Genomic DNA, 24,560 nt, shown 5'->3' with positions numbered 1-24,560 from the left:
ACCAATTAAGAATATTTGAGCAAATGGCTTTTTAGGAAAACAATTTACTAGTGTAAGACTTGAAAATAAGTTTTGCTTAGGAACGAAATTGTCAATATTTGATACACTGCTCAAATCAGGTAGTAAATCTGTTTAGGAATTCCTAGTGCTGTAACATTTTGAATAAATGGACATGTGACTCAATTATTTCACTCTGTGTAATGTAGTATGTATAAACATACTTTACCGCAATATCTATATTGAGTATGACCTCATTCAATTGCTTCTAATTATCTTGTGATAATTGCAGGTCTCGTGCTGTGACTTAAATACACGTTGGATTTGTAGCGTTCTACAGCATAAAATTTTGTGATTCCTTGTCTTTCATTCATTGCTTTAGTAACAAAGCCAATTATATGTGCTGTTCAAAAAACTCCTACTTTAATCGCAAAATGTTTATAGTTTGTTTTTAAAACGATCCCACATTCGAAACCAACCAAACAAAAAAACAAAGCACAGGAAACAAAACAAAATTTATCTTAGTAGGAAAACAGGTATGTTATCTTTTAGTTGAGCTTGGTTCAGATTTGACTCCAAAGTCTAGCAAAATACAAGTCTTCTGTGTGCAGAGCTGTATCTTGAACAGTAGTCAGCAGCCATTACATCTGTTTTCAATTCCAATACTGATTTGATGGATGACTTTGAACAAGGTGTTGTTCCCCCCCTCCTCCCACCAAATCCTCTAAAATTTGATGCTAGTAGTACTAATGATGAATTCCTTGGTTAAATACTTCAAGGTAAACTGTTATTACTATACTTGCCTTGAGCTTGTTTAGTATTTTCTCTCACTTCCTATTCAGTTGAACAAAATATGATGGGATTCCACACTAACATGATCCTTATAGTGAAACTCTGCTCCTCTGTTTGTTTTAATTGGAGGACCTTTAATCTTTATAAAACAAAAAACATCCATTTCCATCGATCAGTAAGACAATTATGTTTTTTTTTTTTAGATGGGCTGAAGGACTGTGGGTGCCTCATGCAAAAAAAAAACACAAAAAACAACAACAACAACAAACAACCCCCCGCTCTCCCCCCCTCCCCCCCAAAAAAAACAAATTATAAAATAGTGGACTAATTGTTAAACTTATTCAAGTTTGATAATCAATATAAAAGAAAATAGCAGGGAGTGGGCTATGCATACCTGAAGGAATTAGAAGATGTTGCAAGTTGGCTTAGAATCATAGAATGGTTTGGGTTGGAAGGGACCTTAAGGACCATCTAATTCCAACCCCCTGCCACGGGCAGGGACACCTCCCACCAGACCAGGCTGCCCAAAGCCCCATCCAGCCTGGCCTTGAGCACCTCCAGGGATGGGGCATCCACAGCTGCTTTGGGCAGCCTGTGCCAGGGCCTCACCACCTTCTGAGTGAAGTTTCCTCCTAACATCTATTTTAAACATCTGTTCTGTTGATTTAAGGCTAAATTCATACTTGTCCTATCACTGCTGTCCAAGTAAAAAGTTGTTCTCTATTAATTAGTATTATTAATTAGTATTAATTACAGTTCATGGTCCTCCGTATGAGGTTATTAATAAATCTAATACTACTCAATTCTAGAGTACTATTTTTGCAAACATTTAACTTATTTTCTAGTTCTTCAATTATAGCTGAGATATTTACAATAGCGTTTTCTGATTCACTCATCCCTAACCAAAGCAAAAACCACCTCGCAAAACTGAAATGCTGGAGAATTTTACTAGAGGATTATCTGAAGTCTTAATTCTACATGGTCTCAAGGAAGCTTTGGCTTTGTGGGTCTTCAATAATAGTTACATTTGGAATTACTGCCTTCAGGGTGCAAGCTCCCTTCCAACCTAGGGGCAACACCTTCCTGGATTTATTGCCACATAGCCACTACCACCCCTTGCCATTCGGGACAGGCCATCTGGTTACAGGATTCTCTTGTTCTGTCTGGAGTGCACTAGGTATATTAGCATTCCCATGGCTACCATATTCAGTACAGCATGGATGATTCCCTACTTCATGGATACATGTATTTCCATACCCAGGGTCAGAACTATTGCCCCTTGAGTTTTCTATCAATGTTGTTTAAAAGGCACCTTTGATAACACAGTATGTTGTAGCCAGGATTATGTGTAGGGAAACCAGCTTCAAAATCTATTCCTTCCCAGGACTGTGTAATGATCTGTCACTTTTAAAACTCTAAAGAGCCAGACACAGTTGCTGCTGGAAATAGCAATCAGGGACAAGGCCTCTTCAGTCCTTCTAGTCATCTGGGTGCAAATCCAACAATTATTTCAAGATAGAACTTAAGAGATGTTCTGGATTAATTGGAAATGCTGATTTTTCCCTCCATCCTATCACTAATCCATTGAGAATAGGTATTACTAAAATAAACATAAACTACATCATATCTGTGTATATATACACACCCCTCTAATAATTAAGAAATAATTAGGATAAACAATAAACTCTTTCTCTTAAAACTTTTTTTTTTTTTTTTTTTTTACTTTTGGGTAGGGGTTGCTCAACAATTCCCTGAATCCCCTCCCCTCTGGATTTATTCTTCATTCCCTCTCAGACAGTAGATGTCCTAAATATTTGACTTCTCTTTCTACGAATTTTAATTTACTTTCCAATACTTTCAAGCCGTTTTCTCAGAAAATCAAACAGCTTGTTAGTGGCTTCCTTCACAGCTGTTTTCTCCTGTCCTGACAAAAAAAGATCATCCACATATTGTAACAGTAACACCTTCTCTGGGGGTTGGAATTATTCCAAAATCTGTTCTAGAACTTGCCCAAATAAATCGGTGGCCCTGTAAACCCCTGAGGTAAAACTGTCCACCTGTATTGCTGCTTCGACCCTGTTTCAGAGTCTTTCCACTCAAAGGCAAATATATCTTTGCTCTCAGGGTCTGAGAGCACCCCATTAATAATACCATTATACTAGCCTAACTATTTATGATTTGAATGCCCGATTTCATTATCAAATCCTTTCCCAACAAGTTAGTCGCTGCCTCATGTACATACAATAATTGCCCAGTGATCATCCTATCCCCTAGTCTCAACTTGGTGTCCCCAAAAAGTGGCACTGTTATCCCAGTCCCTTCTACCCCCATCACATTTAGGGTTTTATTAGTTCATTTAAGCCTTAATACTTTACAGGCCAGTAATGACCTAGCTGCCCCAGTGTATTGGGTTCACGTGGCCAGGTTCTGGTAGTGGAGGGGGCTGCAGAGGTAGCCCCTGTGAGAAGAATCCAGCAGCTGCCCCATGTTAGATAAGGGCCAGTTTCAGCCAGCTCCAAAGGGGCCCACCGCTGCCCAGAGCCAAGCCATGAGCAATGCAGTTTAAAAAAGTTTAAATGAGAGCACACCCAAGAAAAGGAAAAAAAAAAAATCTGCACAACAGCAGCTGGGAGAGCGAGGAGTGAGAAACCTCCCTGCAGACACCAAGGTCAGTGCAGAGGTGCTCCAGGTGCCAGAGCCGAAGACCCCTCGCAGCCCACAGAGAGGCCCCTGATGGGGAAGGCAGACCCCCACAGCCTGTGGTGTAGCTGCGACTTCTTCAGGGACAGCGTCACTTGCAGTCCCTGCCTCCCCTCCTGGAGCAGCTGCCGCTGCCTCCAGTGCAATATTAGGGTGTTGCACTCATTGGCTGAGTACTACAGGTTCACAAGCTACTTGACGCTCCTCTATATGGTATAGAGGATATATGGTATATAGAATATGTACAATTTTTCTTTTTTTCTACCCTTTAATTTCTCCTTTCTTATGTTTTGAGAACTTGTGATCTTTTGTTTTCCTTAGAAAATAATTCAGTAAAGAAAGTTACTCACTTGCGTTTGTGTTATTTCAGAGATGCCTGCATTAGGTATTATTTCACTCTCATTTCACCGAGAGGGTGGTCGCACACTGGAACAGGCTCTCCAGTCACTGCACCAAGCCTGTCTGAGTTTGAGAAGCGTTTGGACTGTGCTCTTCATTACATGGTCTAAACTTTTGGGTAGACCTGTGTGGTGCCAGGAGTTGGACTTGATGATCATCATGGGTCCCTTCCAACTTGGGATATTCTATGATACGCATGTATGGTATTTCACAAAGTGCTGGTCCTCAGTGCAAAGAACTTCGTTTTCCTAAGCCACAGATACAAGTCTGATATATTATGAGATAATTAAGGAGAGAAAGAGAGGCTATAGTGTGCTTAGGATGAAATAGGACGGTGGTTACTCCAAACTCAATGGTATATCTGCAGATTAGGAGAAATGATGATGATGTATGTGGTATGTAGAAGATAACAGAGTGCAGCAAATACCAACATGGCAACTCCTGAAGGTGCTATTTGTAGTTTGTCTATGATCCAAACCCACAGAAGTATGCATTTGAGGTACTGTAATATTCTTAAGCGTTCAGCCTATTGTAGACTTCTAATACTGCGTTGAGGAAACCAAAACACATGGAGCACAGTAGAACAGCCTATTTTCACCAGGGGAGAAAATAAATTTCATCAAGTTTCCCCAAAGGATTTTATTGATCCTTTCCAAGTAATATTTCTTAGATAGGTTAAAAAAAAAAAAAAAAAAAAAAAAAGCTTAGTTATCTGATCCTAAAAAGCTTGAGATAGAAGTGTTCTTTTTATAGTTAGTCATGTTACTGATCGGGGGATGAAAAAAAAACAACAAAACTTTTAAGATCAGGGTGACTGTGGGGTCTGGACTCACATAAAAACAGCAGTATAAGACAGGCCAGTGATTTAAATTTTCTCTTGGAGGATATTTGAGTAGCAAAAATAACCAGTGCCCACATACCTTTCTACAGAGGCATATTTTTAGTTGTGGCTTAACTTCAAGGTCCAAGGGGCTAAATGTTTTCTGCAATTTCCTTAATTTACTGCAACAGCCAACTCAGCTAAGGAAAAACATGTGAGTGAAGGAAACTCCCACAGGTGGAATAAGATACTAGCCTCTGGGAATTTCATCGTGGTGCAGATGAGGGGCTCCTGTGGGAAAACTATTTTATATAATAACAGAATAGGATTTGCAAGGTGATCAGAATACAAAATATGAAAGTCAGTTTCAATGTTTCAATCAAACTTGACAAGAGAGATGGAAGCACTGAAGATGATAAATTTTTCCATGTTTTGTGGAAATTGGTGCCTTGGGAAGGGGAGGATAGACCCCACCAGCAAGTGCTGCCAGCAATGGATAGGCAAGACAAGTTGATACTAGTATTTTCCACTAGGCTTTCCTCCTGACACATCAGCCTGGGTGCACAGTAGCACATGCTAACACCTGCGCACAAATGTGGGATGCAGGTATCTCTAAATGCCATGGAGTTCCTCATGTGTGGATAAACTCTAGATTGGAAGAATTAAAATAATAAAATACCACCTAGATCAATTTAAAATGGTATCAGATTCCCAGTCATAACACTAATCTGAACTATCTCTCTGTAGTTTGGTGGGTGTTGAACTGGCTGGCTCCATTGGTTTTTCTTTTGTAGAGTTCTCAGTGAAAATGTGCAGCAAAAATCTTTGTGCCTGCCTCGTTTGAGCAAATAACGTGAAATGAATGGCCTGTCCTAGTTCAAAGCATTAAAGTTTAAAAAAATAAGTGTCTAAGAAATCAGAACTAAGCAACTCCTGTCTCTCTAAGTTATTAAATGAATTGTTTCCCAAGGATAGGAGTATTAGCAAAGCTTGTACAATACATTCCCAAAGATTAATGTTTTCAGTTACTACCTCCGCTTTAGGAGAGAACCGGAATCAAGTTTAGGCTGTGTCCCATGAACTACCAACCACAAGCTGGTGGAACAAGAATATGGAAAACAATCTATGTATAAAAATGATTATTTCAAGGATTTGGGGAGCCCTGGAAGAGGAGGAGAGAGTGAGAGAAGAAAAAAAAACAACAACAACAACAAAGCCTAGCCTCATAAGGCCATCTTAATGAAGGTTTAAGTGATCTTGATAAATTGAACAGATTGTTTTGGCATCCTGACATCACATTTCCTACACAATTGTGTATGTTTTCAAAGCATAATATGGATTGGTGGCTGTGAAGTGTTCAGTGTGGTAAGGTAAAAGTTGTCTGAATGCCTAGAAGGGTAGTAGCTTTATTTCTTAAGGTGTTCCTGCAGTAAGGTATAGCTTGCTGGAGTAAAAGAATGAACTCTTGTGCAGCCTTCTGGGAGGGAAGTTGGAGAGGAGAGAGCAGAAAATGTTCAGTATAGGTTAATATGCAAGTGTAAGGCTTTTTTTTCCCTGTATCTTCATGGAAATAATCAATTTAATTAACTGTGGTGATACCATACCCCCAAAGTCTCTGCCAAATGCTTAAGCCACTTGCAGACAAAGATCGGAGGTTTGGTGGTAACCTTCTCTGTATACTGTAAGAGCAGTCGTTAAGGATAGAGAGGTGAAATCTGCATATTTCAGTGGTTATGATGTTTTCATTAGCATATCAAAGGAGTTCTATCACTTGAATTTATCAAGCACGTGTAATTTGCACAGACGAGGAATGGGCTTGACTATAAGAGTTTTTATAAACTGTGTTTTGTAGGTTTGCAGGGGAAGAGAAGTGAAGATGTTAAATACAGAAATATATTAGGCTTGGGGTGTTGTTCAACAGAAATATCAAGAGGTTTTGTGTTGAATAGCATCTTATAGATAAAAGAAAACCTCACAAGTATTACAGCAATTTCAGTTACCCAGAATAATTATGTTACACTGTAGAAAAGCAGGTGTATAATTAACTGTAAGAGCCAGTCATCCAATTTACCGGATTCACATGGAGATTGCTTTGACTTTTAATGTTCATAAGTAGGTTATGGTACTAACTGATAGGTACTTAAAATGGAATTACAGTTTCAAATTGTGCCCTTTTAGCATGTATATGATATGCTTCTCCCTACATTGATTTTCATTTGTTATTACCGTGCTCAGTATAAGAAGTTATGTGAAGTCACCTGGTTTTCTTCATAATGCTCAATTGGATCTTAACCTAATTTTCTTTTAACAAGATTTTTTTTTTCCAGTAGGCCACCTGCCTTACATCCATTAATAAATGTAGTGAATAGCACTTATGTGTTGAAAGTAGCTAATTAAGAAGCACAAAAGTCAATATATCTGCCTTAGTAATAAAAAAAAAAAAATTGTCCAGTTTGAGTGTTCTGTATTTGTCACTTCACAGAAGTTTTTTTCTGTAGTACATTATGTTTACCTATATGCTTCTTCTCCAACTCTTCTGATGTTTTTCTTGGTTCTGAAGCCTTCAGGTAGGAGTAGGTAGTGTCATCATGATTGTATGTTCAAGTTTTGGGCTCCTTTAACTGACTTTACCATGTACATTCTGTGTTACCGGGCAGTACATTTTCTGTGTGCACTTCATTTCTCTAACTGTACAGTGGACATCTTTGCTGGCCTTTATTGTTTCATCTCTTGTGTCTGAAATCTTTAAGCTTACTCTACCTGTGGGAAAGCTTAACAGTGTGTGGTACTCAAAATCATTCTTGGAAAAAAAAAAAAATGGATCAGATAGGGTCTATCTGTCTTTGTTCTTGGTCTTGACTAAAGCAAATATTTCCTTCAAGGAAAAGGTGCTGTTAATTCCTCTGTTCTCCAAAGTCTACCCTGGAGCAAAAGGAGGTTTCATCATTTGTGCCATCCTAGTAGGAATGTAAACAGCTGGGGGAGAATCAAGATGTTGTGGACCAAAGTACATTTTACCTTGATGCCATTTGCGTACACATGTAAATATTCTCCATAAAGTAACTACCATACATTTTGGAGGGTAGTAGTGACCTCTAAAAACAGAATTTTGGCATTGTATGTTTTCAACATTGTCCTTTCATTGCCCTTCTTAGTCTTTTTAATTACATTTAACTGGGTTTTGCTTGTAGGACCAATAGCAGAGAGATGAGTGCATGTCTTATAAGTTAAAATAGCAGAAAGACTATTTATTTGTTCCCACGGTTGAAAACCGTGTGACTGATCTGATCCATCTACTTCCTGTAGTCTTGGTGTGTCTAAATAGCACTGAATGTTGACGTGCATTACCCTGGTGAACAGCCAAGAAAGCATCTTTAGTTTCTGATGCACATGACTGAAGCTCTGCTATCAGCTGAAATCAGCTCCTGATGACTGGGATGGAAATTTGGTGTTGGAACAATTCCCGTCCCTCACTCACCCTCTCCAGTTCATTGTTCACCTCTGAACCTTGCAGCCCTTTCACAGCTCTCTGGGGCTCATCATGGCATGTGTTACTGGTTTCACTTCTGTTTTTCCTACTCTTGTGTACTAAGAGTCTCCGCGCCCACAACTTTATTATTGTTAGCATTTTCTTTGTAGTATATTTGGTTATGTATGTTGGGAGGTTTTCTTAATGCTCACCCAGCATGAGACCTTGGACAGGCACATTTTTGATACCGTGACCTTCTTACAGAAGAAAAAGGGTTTTTGTTGTTTTCATTTCTTTTTTCTTTTTTTTTTTTTTTTTTGAAGATGCTCTAGGAGGCAGTTTGCCCAATGTGTTGTCTAGCATGTGAGTTCTAGCTTAGGCTGAAGGGTAATTTTAAAGAAATGACCAGCAGATGATGAAAAAAATCAGGCAAACTTGCTTCTCTTGTTTGGCCCTCTTTCATGCTTATCTGTGATAAATTAAATAAAGACAACATCTTGAATTTAAAAAACAAATATCACCTGTCTTTAACATAGAAAGCTACTTTTAAAACACCTGTGGTGGAGAGAACTGTTGTCCTTCCAGAAACGTACAGAGAAACGAGTGAGGAAGCTTGATGAGCTTTACTTTGATTTGGGTACATTTCTGTAAGTGCTCCCCTCTCTTTTTATTTCTTAATCTAATAGTGGAATGCATGTATAGTGTGCTTAGGGTGGCCTTTTTTCCAACCAGGAAATCAAATTGGGAACATAACCTAAGGTGCATCTATTCAGACAACTTCCTGGAGCAATCATTCAATTTCTAGTTAAAAAAAACAAACAAACAAACAAAAAAAAGAAGGTAAGAAACCCCTAAAACTTTGAAAATCCTTCATGTACTGTTAGTTATCAATCAAATGTACTATGGGAAGTCATGTTTTGGATAATTGAAGTCTGAGGGAGTATGCTTTGATATAGAAAAGCTGTGAGCAGACTATGCAAGTGTCTGAAGGTGTCTGCAACATCAATTTCCACTTTGAGTAGTGCTTTGAGTAGTACTGTCGTCTAGTCAATGTGTACTCTAATGACAGAATGAATTATAAATGGGAGTTAGTTAAATGGGGAAAAATTTCTTAGGCTGAAGTAAATTACTTCCAGGAGTACATAATTTTGCAGATTTGAATTGCTCCATTTTCATGAAAAGTAAAACATGGCATTTTCTTCATCAAAACTGAAGAAAAGCATAGTCTTTTGTTCCTCTGAAGCAATGTTGAGTCATGGCCATGACTGAAACAGTGGTGTGAGATTGTTTTCTGCGTGTATGGATGGTCTCATCACTTGAATTTTTGGTCAAGGTGTTTTATGTTGAATTGCTTTTCTCTAAGCTGTTGTTTAGTCACACAAAATACATGGAGAAATAATGCTCTGAAGGAGTACCAAGAGAAGAAATATGTATAGCTATTAGCAAAGGAAAAGAATTGGAGCTGGAGCAGTAGAGTTCACATTCAGAAGGTTAAGGAATGAATTGTAAGAAGAGTTACAAAGTCTTTTTCCTAAGCTGTTATCTTCATTCACATTTTCATTTGTTTAGGCTTTGTTTGGTAGATGTATAGCTCAGTTGGTTTGACAGGAGTGAAAACACAGTTCAGTACAAACCAGTATCATTAATTATTTCCATGTGTTACATTCGGTTTAAGTCCGGAACAGAATAACCTGTGTTGAAATTGTGAATACTTTTTTATGTTTTTGTCAGCCCTGGATTATTTAAACTTCAGAATCATAGCTTAACTCATTTAGTGAAACCGTATAAAATAAGCAATGCCTGGTTTCTTTTGAGGGATGAAAATTTTACTTTTTTTTTTTTTTTTTTTTTACTGTGAAATGTCTGAGCAACCACATCTCATTTGGCCACTTTTCTATTTCAATCTGTACCGTGTAGTGTGGTCTGTTAGAATTGCTTGGCTTCAAGGTTACAATGAAATAGGGGCTTCTTATTTTTCGTCTCTTTCAGGTAGCCACTTGGACTCCGCAGGTGCTGTTGTGCTTTCAGATTCTCCCTCTCTGTACTGTACATACTCTCTTATGCCATTAGAGCCTGTTTCCCTCTTATGTGCAAGTCTACAACAAGAAATTTTTGTTGTTGAACTGGAAAAGTATTTTTAATCTATAGTACATAAGCAAGTAAAACATTACTGATGTTTCAGTCGATAGTCTTACAGGTGCTTTTGTGTGTGTATTCTTTTAAAGAAAATGACCTATTTGCAAATGCAGTTTTGTCTATTTGTTTTCCCCTGACGTTTTTAAAGCAGTTGAAAGAGTGCAGAACAAATGGCTTTCATGCCGAAGAAAGCTGTTTGCTTTCTTAAAGAAATCCCTAGACAAAATCTATCAAATGTATATTTGGACAGTATTGTCACTTTATTTTTGTTACTGTTTTATAGATTACCAGCATATTAGTAGAATAAATACAGTGTTAGGAATGTAGCATTTTGTAAGGCGATGATTTTCCAGATCTATTTGTTCTCTTCATGCTAGAATTGGCGTTGAACTGAATCAATTACTCAGGATTAGACCGTGTACCACTTTAAAGATTTCCTGCTTTTAAGGTCCGATCTATACTTCTTCCTCTTCCCTTTTCTATTATATGTATGCAGGAAAGTTTGTTAGCTACATGGTGTGTGGGATTGAAGTATTTCAGAAGCAATATAGCTGTGTCTGGTTTTCAGGCATTAATACCGTGTATTTATTGTAAGCAGAAAAATAAAGGGGTGTGTGTGCTACAGTAGTTAGAAATGGTGTTAACACTTCAATTTTCTTTTTGAAGAAAATCTTTTCTATGATTCTTCTTTACAATGCACTCATCATTAGTCTCAGGTGGCAATCTGTTCTCTTGTTCTCTTCCCTCAAAATGTCAGATAAACAAATAGTATAATTGTTGGGATCATTACCCATGCGCCTACATATACAACATAGGCATTACTTGCATTCATACACAACTCTTAAACTGTGTTTATGCCCTGGAGTGTACATTTGCATCATATTCATCATAGAATGGGTTTTCACACAGACTTGAAATCTGTGTACTTAGGGGTTATTTTTAGTTTTACAGCTTTGTGTTGGTCTCTTACACAAGTAATGATGAGTGAAAGCCAGAACAATTGGGCACATTCATTTAAACACAGCATAAGTAGTTGTCCAGCCTTAGCTGTACCCTTCTATAATTCTAAGATCGTATCATATTAATATATCAGTGCTTTGTTTAAATTGGGGTAGTGTGCTTTATCATGTTTTCCCGTCTGCTCATGAATGCTCTTAGCAAAACATGCCCGAAACACTATTTTTATTTCTCTTCTTAGTCCCACTGTGCAATTGCTAAAATAGGTGTAAAATGTGGAGTAGCATTCATGATCTCATATGCAGCTGCTCTGAACAGCATCAGGAAGGCTATCAAGGAAGTGGCAGAAGCAACATTGATAATGTTTTCCAGTATCTTCTAATTATTTTAATATGAATAAAGAATTATTGTAATTAATACTGAAATACTTTAGTAATAAGTGGCTTCCTGCTGACTTAAGTGAAAATACGTTGCTGTGTCTTCAGGCTTCAAAGGACAATAAAAGGGTATAATGGATATTGTTCCCGTAAGTGTAAAATGCTATTGCAACAGATAATCAGGATGTGCTAACTTCATTGAATGATCGTCTTTCTTAGATTCTAGTTAATGTTATTTCAAACACTTCCTTTGTTTCTCATGAACAGTAACTGGATTGTGCTGTTGCATCCAAATCACCACTGTTTCTCAGTTTTAAATACCTTATTTCATCTACTTTGAAGAGAACTCCTCTCCCACTTGGCTTTTGTTGGAGACTGCTCATTTAGCTTGGGAGATTTTCTAGCCATTCAGAAATCTTTTTGAAGCTTTTGTTACTGGAATTACTCACATCAGTTTCTTTTTAATTGTCATGTAAATTGTCACCTAGATTTATGGTGACTATGGATTGTTGCTTGTATGTACATAGCAGAATCTAGCCAGGTAACTCTGTGTGCTATGAGTCAAGAGGAGGAGCTTCTGCACCATTTGGAAAGTTAGAAAGCCTGCAGGTGCCAAAGTATCTTTTGATGTCTGTGGATGCTGGGTCGGTTGGTTGAGAGAAGTGCTCCTCCTTGTGGAAGTCTTGGAAGGGGTGGGACATGACAGTGCAGGTACAATGGCATTTCACAAGGTCCTGTGGGTGATTTTGCTACCAGACAGTGTCGGTCCAGAATCTGATATGTGAGAGGACCATTTTAGTCCTCCCCAACTTGTCTCCCATTTCAGCAAAACTGGGAAATAAGGTTATACTGTTGAAATTAACATGAAAGGAAATTTCCAAGGTAAGGTAGCCCTTGCTTGTCCTCTGGCAGTACAGATTCCATTCTCCTTTATGGTTTGCAGCATCTGTGCATTGAATGGGCTTGCACAGCGTTTTGAAATAGTGAAGATACTTTAGGTGTCCTGGTTCATCTCAGTTTGTCAAAAGTGATTGTATTTTTAAAAAGCACACAGTATATGCTGCAGAAAAAAGTCAAGTTAGGACTTCCTAGATCTGTTGAATTTACTGCTTTATCTTTTTTTTTTTTTTTTTTTTTTTTTTTTCCTAGGACATGCAGACAGGTAGTATATATGTGATGAGAATCATTAAATTACGTAAAAACACCTGTAAAGTCTTCTGAATTACTGGGAGCATTGTAAATGCAAAACTGCAAGTTGCTGCACCTGAGCTGGGGGATGTAGGGAGCTCTCTGCTGTGTTTCAGAAACTGGCAGCTGAGCGTTCAAGGTTTATTGCTGCCTTCATGTGCGAAGGGGCAGAATTAAGGGGCGAGTACAGAGTTCTAACTTGGCATTAATTCAACTTTAATATTTAGCCATGTTTAAAAACTTTTTTCAGTCTGGTTTTGAAGGGATTAAGAAACCCTCTCTGCAGGTCTCTTCGCCATGTTTAAAGGCCAGTGCTGAGATAAGAAGTCCAGTAAGACTTGGATTTGGAAAGCCTTTGGTCATGACAGAAGTTTTTCTGCTTTCCTTCCTCCTGTTTTCTGTATGTTTGATTTCAGTTGATGACAGTATCCAATGGTCAATATGTAGATATTATATACAGAAAATGTCGCTCCATGTCTTCGTTAGGGTTCACTTTGTTTATTGTGCCGTCTGATCCAACTGGTAGAGCAGTGGGGATGTAGGCAGGTTGGTATGTGGGGTAGGGAAGTTAATGAGACTGTAAACACAATGCTGACAGCTTAGTTTTAATTTTCTCTCACATCCCCCCGTACTTTCATTTCAGTGTTGTATATGTCTCATGAAAGACTTGTCAGCATAAGATATTAAGCAAATGGGAACACTTTATTCCTAGTGTGAGCTACTGTTTAGCCCGCATTGAACTCAGTAATTTTTGCTAGCTGCTGTTTGAACCTGCCTGGCAATTTGTTGGTATTAATGACTGAGGTATGCCTGAAGTAAGCTACTCTCCCTTGCCTCGTTTTGTATAGAGTCAAAGCACTGGAGCCCACTATCTGGGAAGATGTGGTAGTAGATACCGAGGTCAAAAAGCTTCTGTAGAAATCACAGCTGAATATTTAAAAACAACTTCTTAGGTCAGGAGAGATTTGGTCCTGCAGTCTGCCTTCATCTGAAAATAAATACCATTCCTTTAAATACCATACCTTTATAGTAAGATGTACCTTAACAAAGATGATAATTTGCAGGGAAGTTGGTTGAAGGGTGAGTGATGTGAGCAAATTATAGGCAAGAATCTATAAAGTACCAGTGCAAAAAACTTACAGTCAAGCCAGTTCTGTGTCAGAAGTCTTCAGTTCCTGCAAGGACCCACATCGGCTATTCTGCTGTGTGTACAAAATATCTGTGAGTTGTAACAGTCAGTTCTGCATGTCCCTGATGTTGTTCTGCCAGCATCCGCATGAAAAGAACTTCTGCTTTCTTTACTCACCCTGTCTGTATTTTTCATCAAGGAATAAACACAATAAAGTGTTTGGTGCTGGAGTAGCAAACAAATCTCTTGTTAAAGCTTTTAAAACTGATGGCTATTACCACAATTTTGTTGTTGTCATTTCCACAGGCCTCAGTGCGGTTACTACTAATAAAAAATGAATCCTTGTGGCTTGGTTTGTGTGTGTTCTTTAGGTGCCAGTTCATGTCTGATGCAACACACGGGAATGCATACATGGAAAACGTAGTGCTTCACTTGTGGAATAAAGAAGCAAAACATCTGAGAGAAGTGAATTAATCCATTTATGCGAGCTGTGGAGAAGGCATATTGCCCTGACAAGTAGGGGACATAGATAATCCAGATCTACAAATCCTGTCCTGGCACGCTGTAATCTTGGGTAATTCATTAAGTTGACATTACCAGAATTTAGTTGTAGAGTGCATTGAATGAGAACTGTGCGCTTGCATCTGTTCGTGCAGAGTGAGCGTAACAAACAATATTACCAGAACAGGTCCTGAGGTCTTGTAACAAATCCTTGTTAATAAAATCATGCAGAAGTGATAATAATGTCATTGCAATTTTAATTTAAAGATGCACATTGATATTTGCAGTTGGTCTCTGTAAGGCATGTTCTGGTTGAGGAGCATTTCAAGTATTTTTATCAGCTGCAGATTACTGCAATGGTATGTGTGTGTGGAAAAGCTGGTCAGAGTGAACATAACAGCATAGCCAACGTGTTCCTGCCTGTTCCTATTATTTCAGAAGTGTATTTAATACAGCTAGTACTGTAGCTGAGTGTCTAAATAATCCTGTATCAAGGGAAATTGACAGTGCAGTGTAGGTGAGCACCTGAGGTTTCTGTGTTACTATAAGCCACTACCTGTGCAGTGGCACTCAAACAGATGTACACGTGTGTGCTTCCCTAGCATTGTGGAACAATGGCTTTTCGCCTATGTGAGAACTGCTTCTTGTCCTAGGACAAGTTTAACAGCTTGTGTAGTCTCTCAGTTTCACATAGGTTGGGGCTCCCATGCATTATTTTGCTATACTAATTTGGTGTAGTTCTTGCTTTTTCTATAGTTAGAGCCCTGTTTAAGTTCCTCTTCAACCTGAAGGATACCAGCGTTGCTGCTTGTTGTAGTAACATTTCTCTAGAAGTAAAATGAAAGTATGATCAGATGGGATGGACTTAGGAATCTATGCAACACAATTATATAACTTTTATTTCAAAATTGCACCTAAAATTGCCTCAGGGGGCTGGAGTTTGATGTTTAGCAAATGCATTTTCAAATACGTAAGATTGAAGCTTTCCTTTATGGAGGATCCTGAATTCTGACCAAGGTACAACAACAGCATGGTGTTACAAATCTTGCCTTACGCAGGAAACAAAATGTGCTTTTTTTTTTTTTTTTTTTTTCTTTCTTTTTCTGAGAGCATTGGGCCTTCATAAATCTACATATTCTTGCTTTTCCTTTACTTTGCCTGACCCTTATAGTTCTCATGAGAGGAGACACTGTTATAAGTGAACTATGGTTACTCTTATTGCTGGCTGCTTCTTGCTGCATCACAGCAATGATACTCTCTGGAACTATTTTCTCAGTGCAGGAACTACTTTTTTTTTTACTGGATCTGTAGGAATCTATAGGGCCTTAAGTAACACAGAGACTACCTTGAAGTTGGAACACCTATCCAAAGTATGTAGGAGAGGGGAAGGAAATGCCTTTTCACCATGTAAACTGTTTCCACTGGGCAAGGAGGAGTGGCGGGTGGTGGTGTGTGTGTAGCAGAAACTGACCAGAATTATTAACTCTTAGTGATAGCTTTATTCGAGAGCCATTGTTTCTCTGGTACTTAGATTTGTGGGTGCCACTTCAGAGGGGTGGAGCAATCACTGGGGAAATGCCTCCCTCCTTCTGGTTGAGGAGGACGTTGTCTAGCATGGCAGTGTTTTCTGCTTACCTGGTTGGTCCAGAGTGGCTGCTTTTCTAATGTGCTTTGAGAAGCCTGTTAGAGCTTCTGGGTTCTTCTGTCTTCAGAATCACTCCATCCTAATTTCTGTTGCTGATTGTACTCTGTTGGTCTGAACATGACAAAATTGCTCTTGTTTTTTGTTTTCTTTATCCTAGTGTCTTTTTTCTCTCCTACTATTTTTCTCTCTTCTGTGGGTTACCTGACTCCTGGTACCTATCGCTTTCTCACTCCCCAAACTTTGCTAGGATGGTTGCCTGTTGGTTAACCTACACATGCTGTTATAGGAACCCTGTTTGCTAGGTGTGACAGTTCAACAAAACAAAAAAGAGCTTACACCAGTGGGTATTTGTGCAGACCGTACCAAGGTGCTGCTTCTGCCAGTATGTATAATAGCAGCATCCACAAGAAAGGTGAGAAAATTGTCACAGCCTTCACTGTAGTTGTTGTCTATGCTCATGGAGCTTTGCTCAGTTAGTTAATTCTTTTTTTCCAGGAAGCTTTCAACCACAAGACTGTAGAATTCTATCTTTTCAGAAGCCCGCCTTTTGGTTTGGGAAGGCACACAGAGTAGTTTCCTTGTGCTAGAGGTTTTGTAGCCCATTGCCCAAGTTTCAACAAAGACTGCAAGTATAACAGACTTTATTTTTGGAACTGTAATGTGAAACTTTGACAGGGTACTATTCAGTATTGCTTACAGCTGTGTAAATCTGAAGGAAGAGAGATTTGAGAGAGGAAAAAGAAAAATATTTATGCTGACAGTGTTTTCTGCACCAATTAAGTGCTCAGGAAGAAGTTGATGTGACTTCAAAAAAAAAAATTGAAATGTGATTTGTGGCATACTATGTAATGGAGCCTGAAATATCTGTAGCAGCTAATGTATTACAGTTTTTAAAGTTTTTATTTTTCCATCTGGATAAATATCTCATGTTTAATATCTTCTTGTTTTAAGTGGCTTTCAGTCTTCTGTCTTTACATCTATAATGGCATTCAAATAATACCAGGAAGGCTTTCCCCTTAGGGTATCTTCTGAGTGTGAAGGAGGAGCAGGAGGGCTACTCTATCTTTGAAAAGCTGTCAGTATGTGTTACTGTAAACTCCTAGTAAACTATGTTTAACTAGGACTATTAAATTGATGTTTTCAGATGCTACAAAGCCTGCGTAAGGGAAGACATGTCAGCATAAGGTGATATACTATTACTTTGAGGTTCTAAGTTGAAATGTTTAGTTTCTGCCTTAAAAGCTTTGTCTATCTGAAGCTACCTTTCAGTTTTGACCTATCATCTTAACTTTTTTTACAAGATATTTTCAAATCCCACTTTAACTACATGTCCTCTTGTTTCCTGCCAAGAGAAGCAAAATAAGTTCTGTTGCTGGAAGCGTATGGTGTTCAAGAACAACTCTGTAAAGGAGATTATTTTTCCTCCATTTTTATCATCCTTTTCCTTTTCCATTGACTGCGTAAAGTTGGGTAGTGATAGACAACTGCAGTAGGTGAGCAGGGACTTGGAGTCTTCCTTATTCTTGAAGTCACTGTGTGAGGTTAGTGCTAGCAAAGCAGGAGGAGAATGGTGAGGTAGTAGGAAAAACTTCTGTGTTCGTTGACTTGGAGATTAACCGAGCTTGCATGTCCTCAGAAAGCTGACGTGCTGATCGTGCTGTGGAGAATATGGTAGCAGTTATTTTTCTGGATGTTTTGGATAGACCTGGTCATCTTTCTGGGATGACAGAAGGTGCTAAGTGCCCACCCATGACACTTTGCTAAAGAAGAGTAATATTGGTATTTCAGCCTTGTACAGTTAATTGCAAGACACGCTTCAAATGATGTATATGAATAGTTTAAATTGCACCTGATACAGTGCAGTGAGCAGCTAGAAAGCAATTCTGAAAAGAGCACTCGTACCAGCCAACAATGACCCATGTGGCAGTGTGAAGTTTCCTTCAGGCAGCCAGTACTGAAAGAGCTCGAGCAACTTTCTGAAAAAGTCAGTCCTTGTGTATGAATTGCATCCTTCTATGAGTCTTCAGCAGAGACACTGTCAGTGTCCTGTGGTGTTGCTGAGATGTTATGGCACGTGACTGTAGTTGTGCATATCAGTGCAGCACTGGAAGTGTGTGAGTTTGTGCTGCAGGAGTTAGATGGTTTCTCAAGGTCAGCCTGTCTTTGTATTTGTTACCTGAACATCGGTTCTTTATAAAAGTTGTCATACAGCTGAAGAGGAAGAGAAGGCTTCTGTTTCAAGCTCTCTAAAGACGTGCTTTTTGTCACCAGCTTGACTTGACAGGCTACTGCCATTTGTCAGAGAGCTCAAGCTGAGTACAATGGGGATTTCATGGAACTAAAAGCCTCTGCATTTAACTGAAACTTGAAGGTAAATGTTTTACATTGGACCTGGTAAAACCTTCTGCTATGTAAGATTTCTGAATCCTATAGGGTAAACCCCGGTACTGTTTTAACATAATGAAACAGTTAACCACCCTCAGTGTTCTCAGTACATACTGTAAACTGATCATGTTTTATTGCACACTTTCCCACTGCCTGCCCTGACAATACAGATTTTTATTTTATTGCCATTACTTCTAATTTAAGTATTTATTTAAATTAAATTCATTAGAATTAGGCTTTTATTAGTATTAGGTTATGAATGCATGAAGGGCAATCTCTTGCCCTCTACATATGTAAATTTATCAGGATGGAATCCTCCAAATTTTCCATTCTCACAGCAATGGCTTAAAAGCTTGATGTCCAGGTAGAGACCAATAATAAGTCATATCCCTCAGGGGTCGGTACTGGGACTAGTACTGTTTAACATCTTTGTCATCAGTGATGTGGACAGTGGTATTCAGTGCATCCTCAGCAAGTTTGTGCATGACACCAAGCTGTGTGGTATGGTCAAAGTTCTGGAGAGAAGGGATGATGCCATCCAGGTGGAGCTGGATGGGCTTGAGAGGTGAGCCTATGTGAACCTCATAAAGTTTCCAGGACAAGTGCAAAGTGCTGCTGCTGGGTCAGGACAATCCCAAATGTGAATGCAGGTTGGATGGAGAAGGGATTGAGAGCAGCCCTGATGAGAATGACTTGGGCATGTTGGTGAATGAAAAACTAAGCATTAGCTGGCAGTGCAGGCTTACAGCCCAGAAGGCCAACCATTTTCTGGTCTGTGTCACAGGAAGTGTGGCCAGTAGGATATGTGAAAAAATATGTCCTACTATGCGTGTGCAGTTTTCTAATGATGTTTTCAAGGAAGTGTTGTTGCAGATTATTTACTCAAGTTTTGTTTGTTTTCAAATCTTTCTGTTAAATAGATGTTTTTCTCATTTTCAGTGTGTAAGGATCCTCCCTACAAAGTTGAAGAATCTGGGTATGCTGGTTTCATTTTGCCAATTGAGGTTTACTTCAAAAATAAGGTAAGGAATCACTTTTCATTTAAAAGAGAAAAAACAAACAAACAAAATAAAACAAAAACTATATGGAAGTCTTTTAAGATGTGTGTTTTAATTCATAAACACAGTTATAATTAATGTTTAAGGATGCATTTGTAACTGCTTTTAATTCAAAATCACTAATGTTTAGAAATATATAACTGTATTTAGTAGATAACTCTTTGAAGTTAGGATTACCTAATAAATTAAAGAAGATGAATTATTCAGTAGTTATTTAGAAAAACACATATTACTCAGAAGTAGACAGGCTTTAAATAATGCTTCAGAAAACTCAAAAGCCACTTTAAAATTTGAAGAAAGGAAGCTGATCTTGATCATGTTGATTTCATAATGAACCCATTGTTCTGTTGTAAGTATTGCTGATCTTTATAATTTGTTCACATTTTTGGTCTTTGATAGAGAATCTTTTAATCGTGTGTCCTAAGTCTTCATAAACATTCTTTTAGCTTATATGTGAACATTGATTCTACTCAACATTACCAGGGGGCATAGTTTAAAACGAAAATTAGTGTCATTCTACAATGCTTGCATTATTTTGATATCTCAAATTTAAGGTCTAAGTAAATACTGCACAGTAAATGCAGTCCTTTAGATAACAAATACAGAGATTTCATTGAATGTACATAATGGGTTCTGTGTTACTCTTAACTTGTTCAGATGAAAAGAATTGGACTTGGGTGGAATTAAAGAAGAGAAAGCTTGCCTGATATTAGACTTAATGAAAAAAATTAATAATTGCAATATTATAGGTTCATTTTGTATATCATGTGTTTTGGTGGACCTAGTATACTTCGCATATGCTTCTAAGATACTTACCTAGTTATAACATCATTTTAATCAAGTCATTTTTTTACTACCTTTAATATGTCAAATGCTTGGTGAAAAGCTAAAAAAAAAAACACAAGAAAACAGATGCATAATAAGACTTTTTGCTGGAACCTGGCTCACGTAATTTGGGTTAGAGTACAACTTTGTTAGCTCTGTATGCTTTCAGGTAGAAGTTCCAGTATTGTCTTTCACAGAAACTCTGTCGAGGTGTAAGGTGTAGATAATTCTGCTAAGGCACTTTCTAAGTTGTAGGTTTTGAAGTTAATTTTGAAATGTTCCCTGTATCAATCTGTGAGGAATAAAGCTCATTCTACCCACCCTATTTGCTGTTGGATAGGGAAACAGAACTGTCTCAAAGTTGACTGGCCTCTTCGGAATGCTTTTTAACTCTGTTTCAGATAGGAAAGCAGTTTGATTCATTACAAAAAATCAGATTTTATTAAAGAAAAGCAAACCCTTCTTTTTAGCTCATCTATTAAAAGCTCACCCCAGACGGACTAAGTCAGAAGACATTGATTCATTGAAGCATCTCTACAGAAAGCTTCCCACCCCACATTTCTTTCTCTGTTTTTCATTCAGACTTTTGATTGCCTTTGACTGTGGAGACCTGAGCGTCTCAGGAGTTCTCTTCAGGAGTTGTTGTTTAGACTGAAATCAAGAGGGCAGCAGTAATTACAACTCAGCTCACCCTCAAGCACCATGTAGAATTAGGAAGTTTGCAAACATCCCCGCCCCTATTTTGGTGTAATGGAATACAACAAGCAGCAGTTGAATTGTGAGTCAGCTAGCTAGTTGTAGCAGCTTACCGTTTCTGGGGCCAGTACAATCCAAAGGAAAAAAGTGGCATAAAATTTGAGCTGGCATTCCTGAGGCAAATTACTGCTTTCTGGTGGCTCAGCTACTCATCTTCCTTCAAGATACTTCCATACTTCCAAATATTCCAGAACTGAAGAATAGGATATAGAAGGAAGAAGAGGAGACAGAACATCATCATTTATTCAAGGTAGAAAACTTTCCTGGTTCATAAGGAACCCTAATGAATGGAGAGGGCAGGGGTACAAGATGCCACGTGGATCAGGGAGAAAATGCACCCCTTCCCAGGACTAAATAGAAACTGGTAGAAAATCTAATAGTCATTTCGCCCTGACAGAAAATGTTCCAAGGCCAAAAGGATTGTGGAAAGAACAAACGATCCCCTGCCAAAAATGTAATCATCATCATCATCATCAGGATATAGTTGTTAGCTGTTGAGATGAAGTCCTTGAAAAAAAGCTTTTAGGTTGAAAGACTTCTACTCTGGAAAACGCAGTCAGTTTAGAATAAGGTTCATAGACTGCACTATACTCTGCCTTCACTGTCAGGACTGTTTTGAAGTAATGGCAGTGCTAAAGGGAGTGCTTTGTTTAGTAAAAGTTTGACTTGAAATTATTGGTTTTGTCCATCTAACTTTCCACGGAGTTCTTTAAAGACTTCAGTTTGTAAATTCTTGTAACTGCTTTCATGATAAAGCTGCTGATACCAGCTGATTCCCTATAGCAACATGACCATTTTCTAAGCAGCCTGGGGAGTAAATCGCTTCCAATTTTTTTGCAAGAAATCATGTGTTCATCTTTAATGATAAGAAATGTCTTCATCCATGGTAGCCTTTGAAAATGGTCGAAGAAGAAAAGAGCCCATATAAGGCAACTACTCTCTTCTGTTTTCTGAAATAAGCTACTGCAGGCCTTTTATCTCAGGTCTCTTTCTGTTGTCTCCGCTCCAGGTTTAGAGATGGGATGCTGAGCCCTTGACTGCGCTTGAAAAATTTGACTTTTACAAGATTACTTTTAGAGATTTCTGTACTTCCTGTTCTTGGCATCCTTGGAATCCCGAATCAAAACAACATTTTTTAATGTGATTTTTTAAGCATTTGGTATATCTGTCACTGAACAGAGCACATTTTGATCAGATACAGTGTGGGTTATATGCTGAGATTTTGCTGTCTCTTCCTCTTCTTGCCTTTTGGCTCCCTTTTTAGTAGCCTTTCCTGAATTTACCCTTTTACTTGTGTTCTGCCTAAAGACTGACATTGGTTTGGTGGCTTCTTTTGCACATCTGGATCCTTGGAGAAAGGGCTATTTAAAGTTGCTTTAAAAGAGCGCTTAAGTTATTATTTATTATTAAATAATTATTATTAATTTATTTCCAAACTTCTGGAACAGAACTTTGTAAATGTATAACACAAATTGTACTTAATATCTTTTCTCTGGTTTTAGCAGTCACTGTAGTGTAGTTTTATTTAGTCACTGTAGTGTCCTTTTTCAGCTGACAATTTCTCAGAACAGTGGAGCATTTTCTTCCAAGATAAATTTGCCTTTCCTGTTCTTTCTCTCTCCATATTGGTACAGGGAACATTCAGCTCCTTTTTTTTTTTTTTTTTTTTTTTTTAACTACGGTGGCAGAGATCTTTAAATGCTTGGAATCTGTGGTGGAATACTTGAATTCTATCTGACCACAATAGTTCAAAGCAAAGAAGTATCATTAATAAACAAACAGATACCATACATGGGAGTTCAAATACAGTTTGCTGCAACAGTCTCATTCTTAGCCTTTTTTCCAACTTTTTGGGATCTAAGGAAGAATTTGCATCTGCAAATTTACTGCAGTGTGGTCTTTACTACAGCTCAGAAATGATTGAAATTTTATGTTGGTGACTGAGTTAACTAGTGTAAATTGAATCATGTTATACATGTCTTTAGCCTATGCCAGACATGATGTAACACTTTCAACTAAGCCTTGTCAGGACAGCTTGAAGTCCATGCATTTTACCATGTGTTACTGTGGGCTGATAGGAGCTTCTCTGATTTACTGTAGCTCAGCTGATGGGCTGTGTAAGAAGGAATTCTCTCAGAACACAGAATGGTTTAAAACAACTTAATTTAATTTTAATTGACAGTCTTATGTAGCCCTTGTTTTCAATTTAGTTAGTTTTGGTGTTAGATCTTTCTGTCTGGTTATTTTCAACCCTCAGGAAGAACCTAAGAAAGTTCGATTTGACTATGACTTATTCCTGCACCTTGAAGGCCACCCACCTGTAAATCACCTCCGCTGTGAAAAGCTCACATTCAACAACCCGACAGAGGAATTCAGAAGAAAGCTGCTAAAGGCAGGAGGGGTGAGTCCTGCACCCGTGTCAAAAGCAATCACAATAAAGACGTTGCTGCTTATTGCTGGTGCATGATTAGTGTAATAGAGATTGACCTGGCAGTGAAACTAAATGAAGTGTCTTTGTTATTAACTTAGTAAAAGAGCTCAATGCTTGTTTTCAAGTTGAATGGGTGAACAAATGAGAATGTGCCTACCTCAAATACACAATTAGATAGTTGCATCTGATGCCTCTTAACACCCAAGTGATTCATATTTATTTCTGCAAAAGAGAGCTTAGGTTTTTATACATGAAGCTTTGCTTGCTTGACACTCCATAGATGAAATACTGAAGGGCTATTTTGATGAGAGTAATAAGAGCATAAAGTTTTTCTCATATACTGAGAAATTATTTTATATAAAGCAGAATGAATTCAGTAGTTGTAGAACAAGTTAGAAACAGTAAGTATCAGTAAACTTGCTGCATTTTATATAATATGTATTCCACAGTCTGAACCAGAAAATTAACCAATACTTGTTCACAATTTTTTAGAATTAGTGTGTACGTAAAAGCCCAAAGGAAGTTAGCCTCTTCAGAGGGAAGAAAGGGTCATACCTTTAGAAACATATTTATATGACATTTTGTCTGTTAGGGCTCTGCTGAATTTCACAAAATGGCAGGATCACTCATTCTGGCAGGAACCACAAGAGGTTCAGCCTGGGCTTAGGCCGGGCTGCTCAGGGCTTCACCCAGCCGGGACACGAAACCCCCAGGCCACAGAGGCCCAACCTGCCTGTGCCCCAGCTCCACAGCCGGGCTGTCCTGGTTAGGAAAAGGCTTCTCCTTGTCTCCAGCGTGAGCCCCTCGTGCCTCAGCCTGTGCCCTGCCTCCCACCCCCCCACCAGGCACCGCTGGGCAGAGCCCGGCCGCGTGTCCTCTGTCCCTTCCAGCCGCCCCTTCTCCCAGCTGAACCAGCCTCACTCCGCAGCCTCACCTCATAGGGCAAGGCCTCAAGCACCACTGCCTTGGTGCCTCCCATCCTTTCTGCCTGTTTG

The 24,560-nt window shown here is 38.6% G+C and overlaps 1 protein-coding gene across 6 annotated transcripts in view; it reads left to right on the top strand.

Moving 5' to 3' along the window:
• MLLT3 (MLLT3 super elongation complex subunit) overlaps positions 1–24,560 on the top strand; it is a 146,144-nt gene that overhangs the window by 48,686 nt on the left and 72,898 nt on the right. For 4 of the 6 annotated variants that reach the window (XM_038170965.2, XM_038170964.2, XM_038170969.2 and 1 more), the window contains 2 exons: positions 19,435–19,517; positions 23,392–23,535. In XM_038170965.2, coding sequence (XP_038026893.1) covers positions 19,435–19,517; positions 23,392–23,535 — 227 coding nt within the window. Of the gene's footprint in view, positions 1–8,778; positions 8,825–19,434; positions 19,518–23,391; positions 23,536–24,560 lie in introns of those variants that run through there. The other 2 variants (XM_038170968.2, XM_038170967.2) reach the window with 2 other exon arrangements.

This window comes from Anas platyrhynchos, chromosome Z (assembly GCF_047663525.1).
Source record: "Anas platyrhynchos isolate ZD024472 breed Pekin duck chromosome Z, IASCAAS_PekinDuck_T2T, whole genome shotgun sequence".
NCBI lineage: Eukaryota > Metazoa > Chordata > Aves > Anseriformes > Anatidae > Anas > Anas platyrhynchos.
Note: the sequence above shows the minus strand (reverse complement) of the source record. Positions and strands in the feature narration are given on the sequence as shown.